This window comes from Gossypium arboreum, chromosome 4, assembly GCF_025698485.1.
Source record: "Gossypium arboreum isolate Shixiya-1 chromosome 4, ASM2569848v2, whole genome shotgun sequence".
In the NCBI taxonomy this organism is placed as follows: domain Eukaryota; kingdom Viridiplantae; phylum Streptophyta; class Magnoliopsida; order Malvales; family Malvaceae; genus Gossypium; species Gossypium arboreum.
This window is the reverse complement of record NC_069073.1, coordinates 2,715,769-2,739,873: the sequence shown is the minus strand read 5'-3', so window position 1 is coordinate 2,739,873 and position 24,105 is coordinate 2,715,769. Positions and strand designations below refer to the sequence as shown.

The window sequence follows — 24,105 nt, the reverse complement described above, 5'->3', positions numbered from 1 at the left end:
AAGAGCATTTACTCAAACACTTAGTGTGCTATTAATTTTTTGTACCTTTTTTTATTCAATTCAAGACTCTGTCTTTTTGAGTTGCTTCCACTTGATTTCACTGTCTTAGAAAAATTCTTTAGTGAATTTTTATTTTCGAAAGTAAGGCTGACTTAGTAGATTTGAAGCAAAAAAATTACTTAAGATCATTCGGTTTACTAGACTTAAATTTTAATTTCGTGACACATGGTGGTTGTAGAGCATGGTGCTAAGGTTTTTGTGGGATGGGTTTTTGGGCTTAACCTTTGGGCTTCTTTGTTGTATCACTTGCTTTGATTTTTTTTTTAATGAGATATTTTTTGGAAAAAAAAAAGAAAAAGAAAAAAGAAGGCAAATATAGTTGGGTTTTGATTTTGAAATGGAAGCTAAAAAAGAATATTGTGGAAATAAATGGCTGTATTATGGCGGTCCTTTTCCCTTTACTCCCCTTTCCATCTTAGCGTACCTCCCAAGCCCATTTGTTCATATTTCTCTCCATCCTCCTGTACTTGCTCTTCCTCCTCCTCCATGGAAGCCCCTCCTCAAGGTTACAGGAGAAATGTGGGTATTTGTCTCATCAACTCCTCCAAAAAGGTCTTTAATTTACTACCTCTGTTTTTCTTTTGTGGGTTTTGTATTATGATGAATTTATTCATTTGACACTCCCCTTCTCTCTCCCCCCCCCCCCTCCATTTTTGTAGATTTTTTCGGCCTCGAGACTAGACATTCCCAGTGCTTGGCAAATGCCTCAGGTTTCCCTTTTGTTGTGATTTTATTTCTCTCTAGTTTTCCCTTTTTGTCTTTCTAACAGTATTCCTAGTTAATTGAACTGGCTTTGATTATAGCTATGGCAGCAATTATTATTATTATATTATTATTATTAATTTAAGAAAAGAATTGTTTGGACTGAGGGGAGGGGAAGGAAAGATGGAGAAGGGGGAAACCCTCGCCTTGTTTGGGTAAATTTTGAGTTAGGAAGGAAAGCAAGGGCTAAAAGTCACTTTCTGTTATTAAATTCCAAGGGAATTTTATTTTAATAAAATTTTGCAGGTGATTTGCCTTCACTTTATTTCATTCACATTAATAGACCTTTAAGTGAGGACCCCCTGAGACAGTTCTCTGTATATATGACTATTGCTCCATTTACTTGAGTTCTGATAAATGAAAACCATAATAAGTTTATGAAATTTTATGGCATAGCCGTCTCCTTGGTGATTACAATGGAGATTTTGCTTCCTGTGTTCAATATGAATTCTCTAGGCTCTCTCTCCTCTTGGCTTTGTGTCGTTTCTACCTCATCATGATTCAAATCTGTTTAGCTGCTTCTCCTCCTGCGCTATCTTTGATCCTTTTGAATAACATTCTTGTCAGCCTAGAGTCTGGAGCTCCACTACAATGGAAGTTGAACCTTTTGAATAATGAGCTATATTGTGCAGTTGTCCTCACTTCGTAACTTCTGTTTCTATAGGAGCTGTTTTACGAACATAAAATTTTACTCAAATTTGCATTACATGATATTTAATGATGTACAGGGTGGGATTGATGACAATGAAGATCCAAAAGTTGCAGCCCTCAGAGAATTAAAGGAAGAAACAGGTGTTAGCTCAGCTGAAATTCTCGCAGAGGTTTGTTTTAAGACATCCTTTTTTTTTTCTTCTTAAGAATTGCATGGGCATTTTGTTTTATCCTGCTAGCATTACTAGTGGAAGAGACTACTAAAACCCTCACTTAGACGGGGGCAAGTGCTTTACAATTGCATTTTTTTCTAAGAAAGAATTAAAAGTTTGAGAACATAAGTTCATATGTTTGAGTTAATTCGATCTTTCTAGAAACTAGTCCTTTGCACACTCACACCACTATGTGAGTGGAATGAATGAATAACTTTGTCATTGGATAAATGTTTAAAGAATTTATAATTTTCTGAAAACTATAAAAGAGAGGAGCTGTTGGTCCAGATGCTACTATTAAGGAAAAGTAAAACACTAATATACCGTTACTAGTTTATGTCTCTTATTATAAGTTAATTCGTTACGGAAATTGACTCACGATCTCAAACTCAATCCAAAGTTTTATGCATACAAGCATAGTAATATTGTATATTTCAAACAGCTACTTCGGTTCCGCTTGGATTTCATAATTTAGATGCTTCAATATTGTGCCTTTTTATATTTACTGTTATTCTTTACCACAAAATTTTGACAGCTGCTTCTAAACTAGTAAGCTTTGAAATCTAAATGTTTATGTGGGCTCTTGTCTCTAGTGTATCAATGAAAATGTAATTTTGATCCCTGGAATTGATGTTTGGAAACTCATTTTAAATTGAAAAACTGAAATTTTTGATGCATTCATAACCCAAAGGTCACAATAATCTTGACAGTTAATCAGGTAGTGGATGTTCTTACACACAGAAGTTGGCAAACTGTTTCTCCAAGTGCTTACTGTTTGGAAAGAAATGGTGCAAAGCATTTTGAACCATCAATATATTGGGGCATGTGTGTTTTTTAAGTTATTGATCGGTTGGAAGAAGTCAGTGCTCTTTTCATCATTCTATTTTCTCATCTTTCACATTACATTCATTATTTATTAGTTGAAATCTAATGATTCTAGGCTAAGGTCAATGATACTACCATAAAATTCAGTACAGCTACTGAAAAAAAAGGGGCGGGTATGAGTTATTTTATAGGCTGGATAACCTGCTTTGCAGCAATGTTTTTTTGGATAGATTCACATTCACTTAGACCATAATTCAATGGAGAAAAGCTCAGTTGTAGTTTTTAACCTAAGAAAAAAATGATTGTAGTTCTTTTTTATACTGCGACAGACTGAAATAATTGGTGTATATATAAGTTAAAAGAAACTTGAGGGTTTATGTGCTTTTGTAGGTAGTAGTTAGAGGAACAGTGAGAAAGTGTTTTAGTGGCATCTGTTTTTCTCCCTCGTGTTTCAATGTCCAACACCTTTTAACATATATACAAGGAAGTCCAACTCATATTTATGTTTAAATTTTCACTAGTAGTTACTGTGTTCATGAGTTTTACTATATTTGTGATCCATCCATTTTATTGCTTTGCATACGTTATTGAGATTTGCTTTCTCCCTTTATTTCAAATTCTGTTTTTTTCTTCTCATTTTTGTATTACCTGGAGTGTGTCCATTTATTGGTTCTGCCATGCAGGTACCTTATTGGCTGACATACGACTTCCCTCCAGAAGTCAGGGAAAAACTGAAACATCAGTGGGGATCAGACTGGAAGGGTCAAGCTCAAAAGTGGTGAGTGCTTGAATCAGCCTTAAGGTACATAATTTGCACTACATGTATGGACTGGAAAGACGACATATTAAGTTGGCTGTATTAGGTTTGTAGAGAATGAGGCAACTCGTAAATGGTATACTTCTCAAATATGCATCAATAAGCGTCAATGTCCATATATATATGTAGTAATGTAACTACACACACACAGCATGCATGTGGCCATGCATTTTTTCTGTGTCGCTGTCTATCTTAGACAGCCATCATAAAGCTTAACTTTTGGTGAGTGAAGTTAGATAAGACCAATCATTCCATTGTGTCTTGAATTGGATTTTGGTAGAGAGCAGAAGCAAGTTGAAACCTGGCAACAGCTTTCCAAGTTTATTCCATAATTATATAGCAGATGTCCAACTATTGATATAATACTCCCTGTTTGTTTGATTTTCGATGCCATGTGAAATAACTAACAGGTTTCTCCTTAAATTCACGGGGAAAGAAGAAGAAATCAATCTTCTGGGTGATGGGAGTGAGAAACCTGAGTTTGGTGAATGGTCTTGGATGACACCAGAGCAAATAGTTGAGCATGTGAGTACTCCACTACTACTAAGTTAGTCCTGCCATTAGTGGCAGATTTTAGATTTTGGCTATTGAATAGTTTATTTGCTCATGTTGTTTCAGGCAGTGGATTTCAAGAAACCTGTTTACAATAAGGTTTTGGAAGTTTTCACTTCCTACCTCCATTGATATTTGCAAACATCACCATTTCTAATGTGTTGAGATCATAGTTGGATACAATAATTTGGATTCAGAGTCAGGACTGAGCACGATTACTACGGTTTGATGGTAAGAGGTTAGTTCTTACTATCTGTAAAATAAATGCTCCATGAATTTTGGAATCTAGACCTTGGCCCGGTTGGTTGGTGTTTATTTTACTTGGACTTGGATGTATAATTTTTCTTTTCAAGTTCTTCCATGAAATTGGAAAGTCATTGGAGGTTCATATCTCCATACTTATGTGGGACACAAATATTGAATATGGGTACTTAAAAAAGAATTAAAGAGAGAGTTGGAACAACATAGGTTCATATAATCACCATTTGACTTTTTTAAATTTAAAAAATTCATTAAGTTGTTACCACAATTAAAATTATTCTGTTAAATTCATTAGTTTTATATTTTTAAAAAAAAACCATTCACTTGGTAGTGATGAAGTAATAAATAATATTGAAAATATTAATATAGATTTTTTAAAAAATTAAGACACTCATTTGATTTCATCATTAACGGCGGCCATTATCACAATGTGCCACTTATCTCTTCCAAATTCATAGAAATAGTAAGTCCTCACATGAATCAAGCACTTTAGTAGCATAAATTTTGTAACTTTATAGCTACTGCAACATATATGAATGATGGTTATTTGTCATCTAAGGTGCATACTGCAACATTCAGTAGAAAACCAGCAGCAACAGCAGAGAGGGAGAGGGGGGATGGGGACGATGGTGGGGGTAGATCCGGCGGTAGAGGGAGAGGGACGGGAGGGATGGATTCTTATTTTATTTAATATTAATATAATTATATTTATTTAATGATAATATAAATATCAACATAACATTTACATTTATTATTATATATTTTTTAAATTTTTATTATATTTCTTTGAATTTTTAAAATTAAGATCAAATTGATTAAAATTATTTATAAATTTTGACGATTAATTTTTAAAGCTATAATTAAATTAATATAATATATAAAAGTTGATGATTAAATTTATTATTATATTAATTTTTTTTACTGCCACGTTACCACCATATATGTATGTGTGTGTAATGCTGAATACTCGGTAGGGGAAAGGAAGCATACCTGTTAAATCCTTTCTGTTGCAAACCAAAAAAAAAAGCCTTGCCTAAAACGAAGAACCCAAACAAGGAACACAATTTATTAACCCATCAACTGTTAACTGTTTTGAAGTTGTTACACATCAACATGTTGCACTAATATTACTTCTTTAACATAAGTAAACCAGACTGTCCTGATTATCATTATTAGATAATGAACAAAGCATGAAGCAGAAATTTATTATACCCTTCTTCCACCATACACTACGTTTGTCTTGTACCTACATCTTTGACCAGAACCGGCTCAAGCTAGCTTCGATCGATCCGTGAGGTTCATCTGTCGGAAGATATACATCATCATCGAACTGCACAAAGTCATCGCATGATTGATAAAATGTCACCATGATAGCTTCATTTTCCATATAAGTTTTGACAAAACCAAAAAAAAAAAAATGATTTATGTATCTCCTACTTTTCCATTCTCGTTAAATAAGAGGATTCCAACTATTAGAAGCAATTGCATCTTCAGGTAGAAATTAATGAACTTCAACAAAATATAACGTCCAAAATTAAAAGAAAAATGGAAAATGTAAAAGCAGCAAGTGGACTACAGAAGTAGGTTAGGTGATTAAACAGGGCTACGAACTTGAGACTCCCTCCATTTGAACTTTCTATCCAACTTAACTCGAAAACTTCTTTATCAGCTTAGATTGCCAAATATCATTATCTGGAGATCTCTTCAATCAGCTGCGTTATTTTTCATTATCAGCTCCTTGTACTCTATCTGAGTTCTACCAAACACCCCACACTCATTCTTTCACAGCCCTTTAGGATGATCAGTTTACTTGCATTCTAATACCTAATATCTGGCAAAGAGTCATACCTTTACAATGCTGCCGTGATCCTTGCTTGATATATTAACAGGTAAGAAATGGATATTCGGCATTTTTAGTTTAACTGATGATATGTCACCGAACCTAAAAACCATTAAAACAAAAGATGAAATCAGTTCGAGCTTGTATGTGCAAGCAGGAGTTCACATGAGATGATGCTATGTGCATATGTATGTGTGTGAGAGAGAACCTGCCAAGTACAGCCTTTGCCATCTGCAAAAGAGTGCTTTGAACAGATGCACTATATACACCCCGTTCAGGAGGACCAAAGAAAGTATCGACCAAAGCCTTTTTCACATTCAAGTATTGCTCATTGAAGTAGAGCGACTTTTGAGGGATGCTAGAGACAGATTCATAAGAATACCTGCTCCACAAATAACATTTACAGTTTACTTGGGTCAATAACTTACTCTCAAACAAAATGCCTAAGAATCAAGGCAACAAGCATGTTAAAAGCTATCTTTAGGAAAAGACTTTGAATGTAGCATATACTCGATAACAAATTAACCACATATACCTTCTTAAACTTAGCATCAATATTAACAAATAGAAAAGAAATTTCACCTCCAAGAAGCTGTGACCTCTGTTGCTAGCATCCTTTCTCGTGTTTCAGGAAGTGCTGTGTATTTGTCCCTGATGAATCCTTCAAATCCTGACTGTTCACATTCATATACTCCAAAAATCAGCAAAGAAAAAAAGATCTTTAGCTTAAGGGATAAAAAAGAAAAGAATATCACTGAACCAAGTATTGGATCTTAGAGTCCTCAAATACCAAAAAAAAAAAAAATTGTTGCAAGAAGCAGCAAATGAGATAAAAAAAGTCAGCAACAATGATTGCTTCAATGGGTTCCACATTGAGGCCACTTAAATAAATAAACAACCAGTGCATCTATGTAGCAATAGAGGATAAGGGGAAGTACTGAAACCCAATTGCAGATCAGCATTCAAGGACTATTTCACCTGATGAATTAGTAGATCCTATATAAGAGAAACTACCCACTCATGCACTATGTTTTTTCACTTTGTAATTGCTTAGCCCAAGAAACTGCACCCTTGTGCACTATTGGCACAAGCCTTATTAAGGCTACAAGGTTAAATACCAGGAGTAAAGGAGGAAACAGATAAGAAGATACAGAATATTATCATTTATCAAACACAAACTTTTTGACAAATATATACATACTACTCTTTGGTTACTCGACAAGAAGTGAAATATCTTATGAAAATAATAAAGCTCAGAATAGAACTTCAAGTTTCTTCCTTATCACACATGAGGAGCTTGTTATAAGATCAAAGTTTATCAACCTATTTAATGTTGAGAAGACATTGTATTTGCCAATTTTTTGAAAAATGAATTAAACAAATGTTATATTCAGAAGATTTCACTAAGACCCAATAAATCATTGACATGAGAAAACAAACTCTTTTTAGAAGAAAGATAGGAAGACTGGGAATGAGTTTCCTGATTCAGATGCAATAACCATTTATTGTTTGAGGGCACTTTTGCAATGTAACCAAAAAGATCCATCTGAGAATTATAACATAAAATCTAATTGCTTGACTACCATAATATAAGTGAATTTTGTTCCCATTAAAGTCTGTAAGCAGATGAAGGTCTCATTATTGCTAAATACAGGTCATTAACCATGGAACTGCGTTTCAAAGTTATATCTTGATAATGAATGGATACTGCAATTTCTAAATAGCATTGGAGCGGAAACAGCAAGCAGCTTGTATAGCAAAAACAAAAAACTAGAAGGAAAACTATAGAAATTGCAACAATTTTATTTTCCCTGGAGACAAGACTATGTTAAGAAATATAATTACTTTTACAAGAAGATGCCTTTTTTCCTGCTCAGGTAAAGGGATATTTAAAAATACAAGAACCAAACTCTCATAAAAAAAGACTGACAACTTTACCTGGGTTGTCTTCAGCAAAGACAGGCCTTCAACACCAGAAGTCAGCTGTAAAACACCAGACTTCTGTACAATCGCTTCAGTTGTATGCTTTTCAGATCCCAGTTTAAAGCCTTCAATAAATAAGATACCAAAACAAATATCAAATGGAACTATTGATGGAAGTTGATCCCAAAAGAAATTCATCAGATATTATGCAGAACCACTGCAACCTCGCCAAAAGTTAGGAAGACTAACCATGTTCATGTGGTTGGCCATTGACAGAAATGCGTTCCCATGGCTTTTCCACTATCTTTACTATTGCAGTAAAAACCTACAAAAAAGAGATAACAAACATATGCATCAGTCAAATAGCAAGCAGTATGCGGAACTATTAATGTGGTACAGCCAAGTGTTATACATAGAGCTTAATGCTTCAAAAAGAAAAGACATAAAAGGAACCAAGAAACTTGTCAACAAGCCAAGCAAGGCTAAAATTAAGATGGTCTACCAAATCAAGTTTATATAAATCATATGCTCAACAAATACCAAAATATTGTGAGATAGGCACTTTTTACACTCACAAGAAACTACTCAATATCAAGTTTATTAATAAAAAGAAGTCACAGAGAAGCATTTAAAGATGCATACATTTGTAGAAGTATGCATGAAAAAGAGATGGAAAGTGTGACAGGAAGAAGCAGATTTAATCCAATGTCAAGCTGAAGCTCTATTTAAAATAATGAGATGGAGGTCAAGAAAGAAAGTTTCATCAGCTCATTCATAGACATCACTGACAATTTTAAGGTAACATATAGAAGTATATTCCTACTGAAATGCTCGTCATACTGTGGCTAAAAGCAAAAGCATATACTTTATTTTAAAAAGGACTTGATGAACCCAACAATGCTTTGTATATTATTTTTGGGTACAAAAGAAAATGAATTCCAGAAGTCTCTATGCTTATAGACGTAGGAAATTTAGTAATGAAAAATTCTTTTGTAATGAAGCCAAAATAAGAATACATAAAAGATTCATTCTCAAACACTTAGCCAACGATTATCACTATTCATGACAAACACTTAGCCAACGATACAGAACTCCAAAGCCGGAATGCACATCTGTTATAAATCCTCAAACCTCAAATTGCCCAAGCCACCAAATAGGATGCATTTGTAGCCTCTGAAAGAGAACTACGATACTTTGGTTTCTTCCAAATGTAGGGAATACGATACCCTACTGAAAAGCAAACTGAATTATCCTCATACTAAGAAAGAGAAGGAATCATCCAGCTCCTGACTACTTTCTTCATAAGATTAAAATAAATTTTTAAGCATCAAGAAACTACCTGTGGATAAAATGATGTGAAGTGCTTGCCAAGTAGAATAGCAAATTCCTCTGCCGAAAGTTGTTCTGAACATTCCTTTGCTTTGACATAAACCTGTATTAATTTCAACAATTACTCAGATGACATAGCAACAATGCTGTTATATGAAGAATTTCTCAATCAACATGACTGTAAATATTGATAAACACTTAAGAAATTATCATTTGAAGATTAATTTTTATAGGGAGATACATTACCATAATCATTCTCCTCCCCTCCCCCTCCCCCCAACCGTCCTTTCTCCTGAAGCTGATTTCTAAACTGAATTCAAAGAGTGTGTTGTATTTACAAGATTATTTATTATTTTAAAATTTTAATTTCATTCTCTCTCGGTTTTCAACCACCACAAGGAATCCATATCCACTTTTTCATATTTCCTACCAAGCATGCCAATAAAAGAAAAATACATATTTTCTTCTCATTTTTCTGTCCTAATTTTATAGTATCTTTCTAAGCAAAAGGTTAGGAACTTTGAAAAGAAATATAGTAAAGAGTGAACAGAGCGAGCATAAGAAGTATCATGAACTGAAACAATAGAGAATTACAATACTTTGAAAGGGAAATCATGCTAAAATAAGTATACAACAAAATTTCCATGAACTAGTAAAATGAAAAAAAGCTTCACTATTTAGCTAATAAAAAAGAAAAAAAGAAAGCAGTTTAAGCTTACAGTGTTTTTCATGGTGTCAGTAGCGACGATGTCAGAGTTGTCATCGCGGACATAAGCGGCAACGCAATTGGAAAGCAAGCTGATGTTAACATTCCATTCGACCATGAAGGGGCGGCATCCATCTTTGCTCCTCCAAACTCTACCCACTCTCACCCTCGCCTTTCCATGCCTTTGCTCGAAATTGAATCCTTCCAACTCCTTCGCCATTGATCTGCTTCTTCTTCAACAACTGGCCTTATAGATCTATTTCAAATTTTTTATAAGCAAAAAAGCTTCCACTTTTCTGTCTTTCCGCCTGCTCCCATGGTGCCTTTAAATCTGCAAAACAAACATATTATTTTATTCATGATTAGGTCATCCTGGTTATTCTTTTCTTTTTTACCGGTTTTGGTCGTTTGTATGAATCATAGTTTAGATGCTAGACCAAAAATTTATTGGTGGGTAGTTTTTTTTTTTAAAGCATAATGATTTATTAGCACTTCAACTTTATAAAAAGAATTAATTTAGTCCTCCATTAAATTTTTATATTTTTTAAGTCTTAAATTTACATTTTTGTCAAATCACCCAAAAATAGATAGAAAAATAATTTTTTTAACTTTAGTGACATGGCATACATATAAATTACCATATAGATAACACATCAACATTTAATTAATTTTTTAATTTTAAAATTATAAAAAATTATAAAAACTATTTTAAAATTTAAAATTATTAAAAAGTATAAATACTTAATTTAAATTATTTTAATTACATAGGGCATTTCAGAAACAACTAAATTAGTGACCGATTGAATGTGACATCAATTCAAGAAAACACTTAAATAATAGTAAGTATAGATGTACAATTGATGGAAATTAGAGTGTGCATAATAAAATAAAATGTATAAGAATATTAAAATAAAGTTTTAGTTGAGTGGTAAATTAAAAGTTTTACTGAAGCAATCAACATGGCGTAATTTTATTCATTTTTAAATGAAAAAGACTAAAATATCCTCGAATAATATAACTTTTTTAATTAAGAGAGGGCATTTTCATAATTTAACAATTGAGTTGATGACACGGTTGAGGGTGACACAAACTCAATAAAACACTTAAATAATAGTAAGTATAGATATACAATTGATGAATATGATAAAATGTGCATAATAAAATAAAAACATATAAAAATATCAAAACAAAGCTTTAGTTGAGTGGTAAATTAAACGTTTTATTGATGCAATCAAGATGAGTCACCATATGTATATTTTTATTGGGTTTTTTAAATGAAAAAATTAAAGTATCCTCGAATAATATAACTTTATTAATTAGAGGAAAGCATTCTCTTAATTTAACAACCGAGTTGGTGACTCGATTGGGGGTAATAGTATAGATATTAACTAATATATAAAATTATAATATAGTTAATTTTATGATAAAATATATTATTATATATTTTAAATATATTTAATATATTATGGTATTAATATTCAGCTTATTATGATTATATTTTTAATCATATATATTGGTAAATAATTTTATATATTTTTATATTCTAAATAATAAATATAATTTAATAAATCAGATTATAATATAAATTTATTTTCTACATAATTTAATAAGAAAAATAGTTATTTAAGTTGATATATTAGCTAATTAACATAAATTAATTTTAATTATAGCTAATATATAATTAAATAAAAATACTTAAATTAAATCAAATGAATAAATTATTTTATCTAATTATTTATTTATTTTAAATATAAACTATTTTAATTTAATGGATAATAAAATTATAGAAATTATCTTTAAAAATATATAAATTATATAAAAAACATAATCGCACTACTTATCGTATACGTTATATATATATATAATAGGGTTGAGAGTTTTAAGATAAGATTGGATCCACGTGCATGAATTTATTAAAATGAGAAGAAAATCTGCAGAGATTGATGCATGAATGTGCCAAAGGAAAAAAATTACAACAACAAAATTGACCCATATTTCATAGTCTTCCTATCATTTTCCTTTTCAATTTTTAACAATAAATTGAGATAATATTTCTCTTTTTAATATAATATTTAGAATTATTCATAATCTTTCTCAATTTATAGATAAGAGAATAATAAATATCAACGCACTCCAACTTATATCTTTTGTATTAATAATAATACTTATATTTATTTTTAAATTACAAATTAAAAGTCTAGTTAATAAAAGAGTGATTTTTTTACAATAATAATTGTAATTTTAATTATTTTGTAATAAACAAACGCACTATCAATAAGCTATAAATTGGTTCTAATTATTTACCTTCTCTTAATACGTTACCATTTACATTTACACTTTTAGTGATTTATGTTATTTTTAATCATTATATTATTTGCTTTTGATGATTATTATTTATTATTTTATCATATTTTTAAAATAGAAAATATGTATCATTCCAATCTTCTAACGACATGCTTTTCAATATTTTAAAAATTAAATATTATATTTGAAATTAACTTATATAAAATCACCATATTAATATGGAATACAATCGATCCGTGTAGCATATTTGTATGCATATCCGCCGCTAAGAGTAAGAGTTTCACGAGTTTGACGGCTAATGTTAGTCACAAATTTTTAATTTAATTAATTTTTATAATTTATAAAATTTTAATTTAGTAATAATAAAATTATATTTTATTTTTAAAAAATACAAATTTAATTATTTTTAAAAATTATAAAAATATAATTTGTTAAAATAATAAAATTATATTTTTTTACTAGCTTAAAATATTCAATTTAATTCCAGCTCCTCCAATAATATTTTCTAGCTCTACCACTAGTTATATAGATAACTCTGGAATAATTTTTTTTAATTAGTCTACTTTAAAAGAGTAGTGCTACATATGCAATTATATCATTCTTTTTGTAAATGTATTTTTGTTTACTTTTTCTTCAAATTCTGCTCACAGTTTTGACGGTTAACTATGGGCACATAATAGGTTTAATTTTATAAAATAAAGCTATTGGTTGATATCAATTTCAATTGGGTCATCAATTTGATCAAGAAATTATAGAAATGTTCTTTCATAATTAAAAATATGTAGTATTTAAGAGTATTCTAGTAATTAAAAATTATATTATTTGAAGGTATTTTAGTCTTTTATTTTAACAAAACTAATTAAAATATAAATATGATGAGATTAAATTAATTAAATTTTAAATTTACCACTTAACTAAAGTTTCATTTTAATGTATTTTATACATTTTTGTTTTAATATGCACAAATTATCATTTTTACTAATTGTATATCTGTACATACTATTTATTAAGTCCCTGATCGAGTTAGTGTCACTCTCAATCTTGTCACATGTAACAACCCAATTTTCAACTGTGTCGTAACATTCAGTTACAGACTAGATTAATTGATTTGAGTTGGTAAATAATTTAAAATAAAATAATTACAAGTCACTTATGAATCGGAGAGGTCGAGTAATAAAGTGTTATTGAATTAAATCGATTAATAAAAATAGTATAGAGACTAAATTTTAAAAAATACTAATAAAATTTAAATTTAAGAAAATGGAGAAAGAACTAATTAGAAATTAAACTAGAATAAATAGAAGGGTCGAGCCTCATAAAATGAAAAATTATCTATTTAGGTCTTTTAAAAAAATTAAAATTTAAATTAGTAAAGGTAAAAATACATTTCAACTTCTTAAAATGATAAAAAATTGATTTAATCCGATAAAATTTGATTTAATCATTTAAAAATTATAAATATATAGACTATTAAAAATTAAAACTTAATTTCGACCACTAAAAATTTTTTGACTTGGCCCCATGATTAACATTAATTAATAAATTCATGTAGATTGATTAATATAGTTTAATTAAAAGTAAACACTTTCCTAATCCTTTTATATATGTGTGTAAATAGTGGAAAGAAAAAGAAAGGCATTTCTCTTCTCCACATTCGGCTAGGATGAACAAAACTAGAGAAAGGAAATTTTTCTCTCCATTTCTCACCATTGTCGAATCTTCATTAAACTAATTGTAAGTTCTTTCTTTTAAATTTTCAATAGAATTTTGGTTATAGAAGTTAGATATTGAGGACCCATTAATTCAATTTGATAAATTAGTGAAATTAAGTGTAAACTTCCTTTCATGCATTTATAATGTTAAGTTGGGTAATGGAAAAACATGTTAAATTTATGAAAAAAAAGTTTCAAATTAAGTTTAAGTCCTTTCATTAATAGTGATTTATTACGAATCAAATTGTAAAAGATAAAAATTTTGAGGTTGGTAATAAATAATGATTTTAGGAGGTCCATGTATTATATTTATTAAGCCGGATTTAAATTTGATCAGGTAAAATTGTCAAAAACGAGTGTTTCCGATATTAGGGTATCTAGGAACTAAATATAATAAAATGCATTCACGTGTATAATATTTTTTTATTTTTTATTTTTTGTATTTGAATTGTGTGGTTAATGGATTTCTTATATCTGAATTTATTGTATGTAATTAAAGATGATGTCAGGACATTGAAAAGCAAATGGAAAGGCAATGTTGTTGATGAATAGTTAATATGGTTTGTGATCTCATAATTCGAGTTTGTTACATATTTAAATGTATTTGCTTGACTTGTTAAGTGATCAGAAATAGTAAACAATCAACATTATTATGTTTGAAAGGTACGTATATACCTGACTAAGTGATTTGTGGTTGTTGGTATGTGATTTGTACAAATAAATGCTTGTTTGATAATATATGGACATTAGTAATGAAATTTTCACAGTTAACATTATCAAGTAAAGTTATGAGTGTAATTGACATATCATAGGGTCTGTTTGATAAGCGGGAGTTTCAGTACTTTACGCATTTATATTCAGACCCTTATGCATGTTACATTTAGCGCTATATGCATGTTATATTTAGCACCTTGTGCGTGTTATATTCAGTGCTTTATGCATGCTATATTGGTGTGATTGGTGGGATCGGTATTTTATTTTTAAATAACACTTCGATGTGTAATTGGTGTGTTGGTGGTTTGATTTGTGTATTCGTCATCTAATTCGAGTTAGTTAATAAGGGCCAAATAATAAATTGAATGCGATATGTGATAAGATACTCAAATTTGATAATAAGGATTAATAAGTGATATTGTTATTTGTGTATACATGGGTGACTAAAAATGAGAAATAAATGTTGAATGATACATGGTTTGATTCTGATGAAATAGATGCAAATATAATGAGGGTGCATAAAAAATAATATTGTGTAAATAGGTATCTATATGTAATAAATAAAATTGATCAATAATGAATTATTGATTTAATGGTATATTCATATCAATGATAATTATTGAATGATTTGTGATTTATATGTTCATGTTTGATATTTAGTGGCTTATAGGATTTTAATTATGTTATGTTTGAATTCAAATTATGTTAGCATTATTGAGTTTACTTTACTAAGTGTGCAATTACTTTTGTTTTTGTGTGTAAGTTTGGGGTAAAAGTTAGAGTAGATTTAAGGTCATCAAGCATTCAACACGAAAGCTCAACTCGGAAATCAACTTGTTTTCGTTTTGTATGTACATATGTGTTTTGGGTCATATGACATATACCTAGGTTGATTTTGGTTAGTTGTTAAGCTAATGTTTTGATACCTTTAGTTTTATGACCTATAATGTTTAGGTCGATGAATTTCATCTTTTGATTTGGAGTTAAATATACATGTTTTTAGGTTTTTGATTGCATAGCTAGTTTAGTTATGTCTTGATGAAATGAATTTCAAGTTTTGGCTAGCGATTGAATGTGTTTATGTATGTTAAATAGGTGATTTTGCATTGGTGCTAGGTGTGAGTATGTTTTAGGTACAAATCGGTATGATTTGAATCGTAAAAAACGTGCATTTAGGGTCATTTTTCCTTTGCGTCTCGAGAAACAAGAACATGTTTCGAGACCATTGGAATAAAATTTACCATATTGTACAGTGGATTGCTTGATGTCTCCAGACTTGCCATGGTAGTCTCAAGATAATCTCAACGAGGTTCAAGACAAAGTGGTATTTGTCTCTCAAGGAAAAGATACATAGAAGCTAAATAAATTTTGCCTTTCTCTAGGTCTTAAGACAAGAACCCCTTGTCTCGAGACATCCAAACATTGAAGCAAAAATAGGAAAACATTGGAGGCTAGTATCGAGATCTAGTCATGAGACATAAGAGACCTTGCCTCGAGACACATCTTTTAATGTCTCAAGACAAGTTAACATCAAAGATAAAATTCCTAAAATAATTTATAGCTTGTCTCGAGACATAACCTTGAAGTTTGACAAGTGAGTTTGGATTAAGGTCCTAACTTTGGTTTTGACTTGGGATGACCTTGCAATTAGATGAAATAATATCCTAAACCACTATGTTGATAAGTGTGGATGATTTTATTAAACATTTTATTTGTCAAGCTATTGATAAGCGTGAATTAAACCTAGTGTTATTATGTTGAAATAACCTGTGTTGCTCCGACAATGTAATTTGATGTCACATCCTTTGATCCGACAATCGGATTGGGTGTGAGGTGTCACATCACCAATTGGTCAGGATATTACAGAAATGTCCTTTTGTAATTAAAAAAGTTATATTATTTTTTAGTCTTTTCATTTAAAAAAAAACAATTAAAATATGAATATGGTGGATTTGAACCTGTGTCAATTGGAGTACTAAAACCTTAAATGTAACACCCCTATACCTGACCTGACTGTCGGGTCAAGGTATTGGAATGTTACATTTGTTGCTGGAACAAAAAACAATCGAATTCAATATATTTTAAACATTTACCTTAATCAAAATTGGGTCTATATGTATTTTCTATATACCTCATAATGATTTTCGAGCTCTATCTGGTTTATAATAGTTTTCCGAACAGTCTAGAGTTAAATAGGGACTAAATTGTAAAGTTTACAAAATTTTTCGATTAGAAAATAATTTCTCTCCCAGGGTTAAAGTATTGATAACCCTGTTTAGTATCGATACCATTTTGAGCTTCTATGTTTAGAAAAAATTGAACAAAGATAAAAAAGTATCGATACCCTTAACAAAGTATCTATACCTTAGTCAAAGTATCGATACTATTTTACAGTTCGATGTTTTAGAAAATTAAGGGAAAATTTACCTGAACAATCCACACAATTTTAACCAATCTAGTCACTGATCAAAACTCACAATTTAACTAGTCCAGATTACAATTCAAACATATAAACTCAACTACAATTTCAATAATCTCATAATTCATCAAAATCAGTTAATTATGATGAAGTTTATAAAACTAACAAAAATATTAAAGTTATTCAATTTATTACTTTCATCAATTGTATATCTATACTACTATTATTTAAGTGTTTTACTAAGTTGATGTTACTCTCAACCGAATTGGTAAAACTTTTAATTTACCATTCAACTACAACTTTATTTTGATAGTTTTATACTTTTTATTTTATTATGCTACTTTATTAACTTCATCAGTTGTATTTTTTTTATCTATACTTACTATTATTTAAATGTTTTATTGAGTTTGTATCACCTTCAACTGAGTCACTAACTCAATTGTTAAATTATGAAAATATCCTCCAGTAATTAAAATAAGTTATGTTATTCGAGGGTACTGTAGTCTTTTTTTATTTTAAAAAATCAATAAAAATATGCTTATGGTGGGATTCAAGCCCATTTCGATTGCATCAATAAAACCTTTAATTTACCATTCAACTAAAACTTTATTTGCTGATTGAGTCTTAGCTCAATTAGCATGGGCATTGACGTATTGTTGCCAATGCAGGAGAATGTAGATTTGAGTGCGCTGAAGCACATTATTTTCCTATTTATTGGTTGGGGAAGGGCAATAAGTAGTTCTAGACATTGTGTCAAAAAGAGTAAATATGATTAGAACTTATAATGAGAATGTTAAAAAAAAAAACTAAAGTTTTATTTTGATATTTTCATACATTTTTATTTTATTATGCACAATCTATTACCTCTATAAGTTTTATAAACATATATACATACATACATATATATATATATATTAATAATGTATTTGATTGAGTTAGTGTCACAATTAACTCGACACTGACTCAAAATTGATGATGACACCATGATAAACAATTTAATCTCTTTTTTTCTTTTTAATAGCGTACATATTTTAGTGTTATTATTAATTAATATCAAACCATAAATTTCATTATTTATTGCATATTATTTTAAATACGCATTTGTGTTTTAAATTTGTGGTTTCCACATACATACTGCGTGTGATAGGATTTCTAGTATCGATAATATTGTTAATTGAGTTAGTGTTACAAGTCAACCTAACACTAACTCACAATTGATGATAATACCATAATAAATAATTGTAGTGTATTCAGATTATTTATCGATATATTTATGTATTTAAATGTCGTTTTACCCTTAATTAAAATCTATTTTTTATTTTAATAGCATACATTTTAACGTGTTATTATGATTAATTAGTTTCAAAACATACATTTCATTGTTTATTGTATATTATTTTAAACACACATCTATATTTTAAATCAGTAGTTTTTACATGCATACATGTTTGATAAGATTTCTAGTAATTTTATAATTCACAATTTTAATGTAATATTTTTAATATTTTAATATTTTTAATATATTTATGTCATGTTTTAATTAATTTTATAATTTACTCAAAAGAGACATTTTGCCATGTAATAAAAGGGAAGGATAGACTTGTCTCGAGTCAAAATGATAAATATATATATATATATATTTGTATTCTAATTATTTTATAATTAATAATTAATGAATATCTTTTTTGATAGCTACTTATATTTATTTCGTATATTTTTAATAGGTTTTTTTCTCATGCATATGGTAATTTTATTACGACTTAATTCACAAGTGGTATTCTTTTTTCTTTTTTTTTACATATCTACTTTATAATATTTTACTATAAATATTTGGTATCACTTCAAATCTGTTTATTTTATATATTTAATTTTTTTATAGAGTCTTGACGGTTGCGAATGATGTAAGTTCGAGTATACTGAAACGTATTATCTATATATTTATAAATTATAAAAGAACTATAAATAATTTTAAATATTTTATAAAAATCAGAACTTAAAATAAAATTATTAAAAAATATATTATTCTTTCTTCTCATTAAAAATAAAAAAGAGAGAAATGTCTTTCTGGTCTACATTTCTTCAAATCCTGCCCACAGTTTTGACAGTTAACTAGCGGCAAGCACGTGATTTAAGTTAGAAAAAGAATTTTTTTTTATCATGTTGTTATTTTTATTCAAAATAATATAAATTTGTATCATTCTTTCATAATTTAATAATTTATTTTATACATAACAAACAATAGAGTATTAAGTAACAATTTCATAGATTACTTAAAATCGAATTGAATTATATTTTTATAAAATAATAAAACTGATTATATTTTAAAATATCAATAAAAATTTAAAATTTTTAAGAATAATATTTAAAAGTTATAAAACAAAATTCATTTAATTTAAATAAATTTAAAATTTAAAACAAAAATTAATATAAAAATCTTCAACCTAACCAAATCGATTTATAATCTAACATTTCTCAAAAAAAAAAATATCATTTACCTAATCATCTGTAATATGAATTGTTTTAATAAACACAACCTATAGTTCATATTTCTACCCATTGCCAGCAAGCACTAGTGGTCTAGTGGTAGAATAGTACCCTGCCACGGTACAGACCCGGGTTCGATTCCCGGCTGGTGCAACCTTCGTTGAAGCTGTGATGATAGCTGCGCTCAAGCGGAGCTTGGGTTCTTCGCAATTGTCCGATTTCAAGACGATATCAACGGCGCTTCTGAGCTTCTTGTTTTTTATACTAAACTTTAATGTTTAGTAGTCTCATGCACAGCAAATCCATGGACCAACTGAAGCAAATCCGCTGCCAAGCCCTAACAAGAACACCCATTTTTTTTACTCAACTTTGATGTTTAGTAGTCTCTTGTATAAACAAACTTGGTGACATGGACCATGTACTCAAACTGTTCGATCAAATTCCGAACCGAAAACTGTCTTCCTTGGGAACACAATGACCAAAGATTACTGTAGGATACAACACTCGTTTTAGATTTCCATTTAATCTTTTTGTCTCTTTTAAATTTTAAATTTGTATTATTTGTCAAATTATCCCATTGTTAGGAGAGGAATCAACTTACTCAGTGTAAAACCTAAAGTAGTTTTACACACTTCTTTAATTATTTATATGATTTATATTTAATGATCCAACCGTTAAATATATCAATATAATTACACTTATCATACATATAAATTTTCAAATTGATCTGACATCTCTATTATATCGATATAAAATACTTTATATTTTCAACAATTGAAATTATTTTACATACCATTCAGGAGAAATTATTATCTTTTGTGATAAAATTTATTTTTCTAATGTGATCCTATTTTATCTCATGATATCTATTATATCTCCGATATGAAAAAGTAAATTATTAACACATAGTAATAAAATCATTTGTCTTATAAGAAATAACTCGTAACCATGTTGGGAAAATCAGTTAAAAAAATGATTTTATAGTTACAACGGAAGTTATAAAAAATTTCAAAACCGAGCCCTCTTATGATATTTATAGTAATAAACCCCAATCAAAATAATATATGTAATTTGTGCGAGATGGATTTAGTTGATCCTGACTTTGTACTGAAAGACCTTCTTCGCTATCATTGTATCACAAATCGTGTCAACTGTGGAATCGAGCAACACGGACCAAATCACAGAAAAAAATGATCTAATTACTTTCAATAGAAAAGTAAATTCTCTCTATAAAAACAATAATTATCGTAATTCTCAAAAAATAGAATTTATTTTAAGTAGATAAAATCTTACTATTTTTTGACAAAATAACTATCAATCTAATAGTATGAACTGTCTTTTTAGGTCAACTGGTGCTCTCTATATAGGGAGAACTACAAGAATCCTGATTGAATACGACCTTGATAAATAATACTATTTAAATAGAAAATACACTCCACTCTAACTAAAGTAGGGAGGGGCAGCACACCCTTAATAATATTACTAGGGTTATCTTGATCACACAAGGACTAAGTTGAGCTTTTTATGTATTGGGTCTAATTATACGTGTTTCTTGAATTTTAAACCCAACATTTTATAATTTAAACAAACCTAATATTTAATTTTAATATGTCAAAATAAATATTATTTATTCAATTAATTTTATTGATTAAATTAATTTTACATTTTACAAACATGTCTATAAACATATAATTGGGTATGTTCAGGAGCAATATTCATAAATAATAATAAACAAACAATATAGATAGATAGATATCGATGTAAAGGTAAAGAAGTATACATTTGTATAATAATATTATAAATAAAATAATCACACAAATAATAATAATATTATTAATTATATAATTATTGAACAATAAACAAATTCTAGACTAGTTTTAAATGATTTATTAAAGGAAAATTAAATGAACATAAATAATATTATTCATAAATATAAATGAACTGAAAAAGTTTTGTTAGTGTTTAATTCATTTAATAAACTGGCCTCAAAATTTTGTTCATATTATTTATTTAGCTTGATAAATGAATAAAAACCGAATTGTTCATGATTTGTTCATCGTACGCTCTGTTAATCTACATCCTTATATTAGCTTGATAAATGATAAAAGCCGAATTGTTCATGAATTGTTCATCATATACCCTGTTAATCTACATCCCAATATTCAAGGATCATATCTTAGCATCTGTAACCGAAAATATATCAAACAGCTGCAGCGATGGAAGACTAATGTAGTAAGAATGATATCATATTCCAGTATAAATATTGTAGCTATTCAATATATATATATATATATATAGTAATACAGGAGCTACAAAAGAAATAAAATTTGAACATTACAACAGGTTGATCCCAAAATTTTCCTATGAAGTACTGCTTAGACTAGAAGATTCAGGTGGAAGTTCAGATTGAACCTGAATGTCTGAAATTTCGGGAGCCGAGTTTTCTGTTAACTCTGAGGAGGGCGTTTCAGTCACACTCGGTGCCGCAGCCTGGATAATTTCCGGTGGCTTAAACTTGTTTATGTAGTAACTAAGTGCTGGTCCAGTATATTCGGCCGTCTTTATCGGAGGTGAGTTCTTGCCAACTTGAAGGACTATAGATGAAGCTGCAGCAACAAAGATAAGGGCGAATCCGGCAGCAACTGCAGCAGTATTCTCAGCTCCGTCCGCTGAAGAACCGGCGGTTCCCGAGCTTATCGCACTTTCAGCTACGTAAACTGCAGGCTATAGGGAAGGAAAAAAACACACCTTGCTTTCAACATAAGTTATGCAGGTAATTGAAAGATCTAGAGACTACCAACCTCTATTGAATAAATGTTGGTCTGCCCCGCGGTGTCCTTTTCGACATAGCCAGTCCAGCCCCGTCGGCGAGGCGGAAATGTCCCGACCACTTTTGTCTTATCCCCAGCTAACCATTCCACACTCACCTTCCCAACCTGTTCAAATCTAAATATTTAATTACCTATTTTACTACTATATCAATTGCCTAATTATATCAAACTATACTTGCTTTGTAATTTATGCAAAATAGATGAACAACTTAAAGAGGTAGAGCTAAACTTAGGAAACATTGACAAGCACTAAGAGAATTGAAGTGACATCTTTTTCCTACAAAGGAGGTCTCCATTTGAGAATGGGAGAAGAGGTTACAACTACAAATACTCGTCTCTTAAGGGTAATTACATAAATCAAAGGAACTAAACTCCCAAAAGAAAAGAAATATTAAACCACAAGAAGTATTGGCCCAAACCAGAATATGCACATACATGTATATAAACTAAAAAGTCTTTTAACTCAAAGAAAATAAAGAGCAAATAAACACATTCATGCAACAGAAGATTACTGGAAAAAAGAGATGTTGAGACCTCTTTATCTGGTGCACATTCCTCTTCATTACAGTCATCGGGTTCATCAGAAGAAGCTCTAACAGTGAAGAAATGGAATTGCCTGGTCTTGTTGTTAATTTTGGAACATTTCTTCAAAAACAACAAGTTTGGGGAAGTGAAGGCACAGCTGTTGGTTGATATCATTGCCTGTGATGCAAATGCCATGCGGGGGTTGGAGGAAACTGAGCAAAGAGATTTGGGGGGGCTGTTTTAATGGAGTTTGTGGTGGTGTCTGGTGATGAGTATTTTGTGGTGAGATTTTAAGGATTCGGCTGTCCATAAACTGTTGCGTATGGTGTGGTTGTATGTCGCACGGATCTGCTCACCAAAAATATCTCTCAACTTTGTACAATAACCATGTTAATATTTGGGCTTTTCTCGCCGTAAAATTGGTTTGGGCCTATTATATTTGTATATACACACTGTTTTTACTGTGAAGTCCTAAAGTAAATAAGTATTACCACAAAATTTTCTCTATTATATTTTGTATTGCATCTTAATAATGCACAAATTAGTCGACATACACTGAACGAGTAAGTAAAGCAATTCATCCCTTTAAATTCATTGTTTATATATAAAGTATAATAATAAAATTAGTCCTTAATCTTATAATAATAAAATTAGTCCTTAATCTTTACATATTTATTCAATTTGACTCCTACTCTTTTATTGAAAGTAATTTGATTTTTTTAAACTAATAATACTAAAGGATCAAAAGGCTTTAGTAACAAATTAGAAAAATCAACTAAAATATTTTAAAATTTAAAAATACTTAAAAATCATATAATTATAAACAAAATTATAAAAGAAGTTAATTTTTTTAATATTATAATTTTTATTAAAATTAACAATACCGATTCATTAAAATTTAATAGTTATACTATTTTTAAGAAAATTGACTCTACTTTTTTATTGGGTCAAGATTGTTATTTTTGAATAAAAGTTGTATAATTATAAAATTTTTATAACTTTTTATAATTTGTGTTTATAATTTTTAATAATTTTAAATTTTAAAAGGGCTTAATTATTTTTTAAATTTTTTACTAAGGCATTTTGACCTTTTAGTTTTATTAGTTTCAAAAATATAAATTTTACTTCCAATAAAAGAGTAAGGGTTAAATTGAATACAAATGTAAATTTTAAGGATT

The 24,105-nt window shown here is 29.5% G+C and overlaps 3 protein-coding genes, 1 long non-coding RNA gene and 2 other non-coding genes across 7 annotated transcripts; 4 read left to right on the top strand and 2 right to left on the bottom strand.

Moving 5' to 3' along the window:
• Positions 1–379: 379 nt before the first annotated feature.
• LOC108457859 (nudix hydrolase 26, chloroplastic) lies at positions 380–4,342 on the top strand. 2 transcript variants are annotated; one of them, XM_017757039.2, is made up of 6 exons: positions 381–612; positions 720–770; positions 1,551–1,643; positions 3,194–3,288; positions 3,738–3,852; positions 3,946–4,342. In XM_017757039.2, exons 1-6 carry the CDS (start codon positions 430–432, stop codon positions 4,009–4,011), a joined length of 603 nt encoding a protein of 200 aa, XP_017612528.1. In that variant the 5' UTR covers positions 381–429; the 3' UTR covers positions 4,012–4,342. The 2 variants fall into 2 exon arrangements, with proteins under 2 accessions (XP_017612529.1, XP_017612528.1); XM_017757040.2 differs by lacking the exon at positions 720–770 and having other exon boundaries at positions 380–612.
• An 832-nt stretch (positions 4,343–5,174) lies between these two features.
• On the bottom strand, positions 5,175–10,429 carry LOC108460823 (uricase-2 isozyme 2). Its single transcript, XM_017760488.2, has 8 exons — positions 9,952–10,429; positions 9,243–9,335; positions 8,153–8,228; positions 7,919–8,028; positions 6,563–6,654; positions 6,189–6,362; positions 5,989–6,082; positions 5,175–5,470 (listed from the first exon to the last, which is right to left on the bottom strand). Exons 1-8 carry the CDS (start codon positions 10,156–10,158, stop codon positions 5,387–5,389), a joined length of 930 nt encoding a protein of 309 aa, XP_017615977.1. The 5' UTR covers positions 10,159–10,429; the 3' UTR covers positions 5,175–5,386.
• Positions 10,430–13,868: 3,439 nt separating this feature from the next.
• On the top strand, positions 13,869–14,616 carry LOC128291742 (uncharacterized). The gene is made up of 2 exons (XR_008281566.1): positions 13,869–13,976; positions 14,454–14,616. It is a non-coding gene; the product is annotated as an uncharacterized LOC128291742 (long non-coding RNA).
• Positions 14,617–19,653: 5,037 nt separating this feature from the next.
• Positions 19,654–19,724, top strand: TRNAG-GCC (transfer RNA glycine (anticodon GCC)). Its single transcript has one exon. It is a non-coding gene; the product is annotated as a tRNA-Gly (tRNA).
• Positions 19,725–19,734: 10 nt separating this feature from the next.
• LOC128292087 (small nucleolar RNA snoR114) lies at positions 19,735–19,822 on the top strand. The gene has a single exon (XR_008282072.1). It is a non-coding gene; the product is annotated as a small nucleolar RNA snoR114 (small nucleolar RNA).
• Positions 19,823–21,801: 1,979 nt separating this feature from the next.
• On the bottom strand, positions 21,802–23,303 carry LOC108459518 (protein MAINTENANCE OF PSII UNDER HIGH LIGHT 1). The gene is made up of 3 exons (XM_017758904.2): positions 22,937–23,303; positions 22,373–22,507; positions 21,802–22,295 (listed from the first exon to the last, which is right to left on the bottom strand). Exons 1-3 carry the CDS (start codon positions 23,120–23,122, stop codon positions 21,933–21,935), a joined length of 684 nt encoding a protein of 227 aa, XP_017614393.1. The 5' UTR covers positions 23,123–23,303; the 3' UTR covers positions 21,802–21,932.
• Positions 23,304–24,105: the final 802 nt, after the last annotated feature.

Excerpts from the sequence above, each read along its gene's own strand:
- LOC108457859 (XM_017757039.2), top strand. The coding sequence starts at position 430 with ATGGCTGTATTATGGCGGTCCTTTTCCCTTTACTCCCCTTTCCATCTT. Across the intron at positions 771-1,550 it reads GTGCTTGGCAAATGCCTCAG|GGTGGGATTGATGACAATGA; the intron begins GTTTCCCTTTTG and ends AATGATGTACAG. Across the intron at positions 3,853-3,945 it reads CAGAGCAAATAGTTGAGCAT|GCAGTGGATTTCAAGAAACC; the intron begins GTGAGTACTCCA and ends ATGTTGTTTCAG.
- LOC108459518 (XM_017758904.2), bottom strand. The coding sequence starts at position 23,122 with ATGGCATTTGCATCACAGGCAATGATATCAACCAACAGCTGTGCCTTC. Across the intron at positions 22,508-22,936 it reads AATGTGCACCAGATAAAGAG|GTTGGGAAGGTGAGTGTGGA; the intron begins GTCTCAACATCT and ends AGATTTGAACAG. Across the intron at positions 22,296-22,372 it reads CCAACATTTATTCAATAGAG|CCTGCAGTTTACGTAGCTGA; the intron begins GTTGGTAGTCTC and ends CCTTCCCTATAG.
- LOC108460823 (XM_017760488.2), bottom strand. The coding sequence starts at position 10,158 with ATGGCGAAGGAGTTGGAAGGATTCAATTTCGAGCAAAGGCATGGAAAG. Across the intron at positions 8,029-8,152 it reads TGGCCAACCACATGAACATG|GCTTTAAACTGGGATCTGAA; the intron begins GTTAGTCTTCCT and ends TATTTATTGAAG. Across the intron at positions 6,363-6,562 it reads GAGGTCACAGCTTCTTGGAG|GTATTCTTATGAATCTGTCT; the intron begins GTGAAATTTCTT and ends TTTGTGGAGCAG.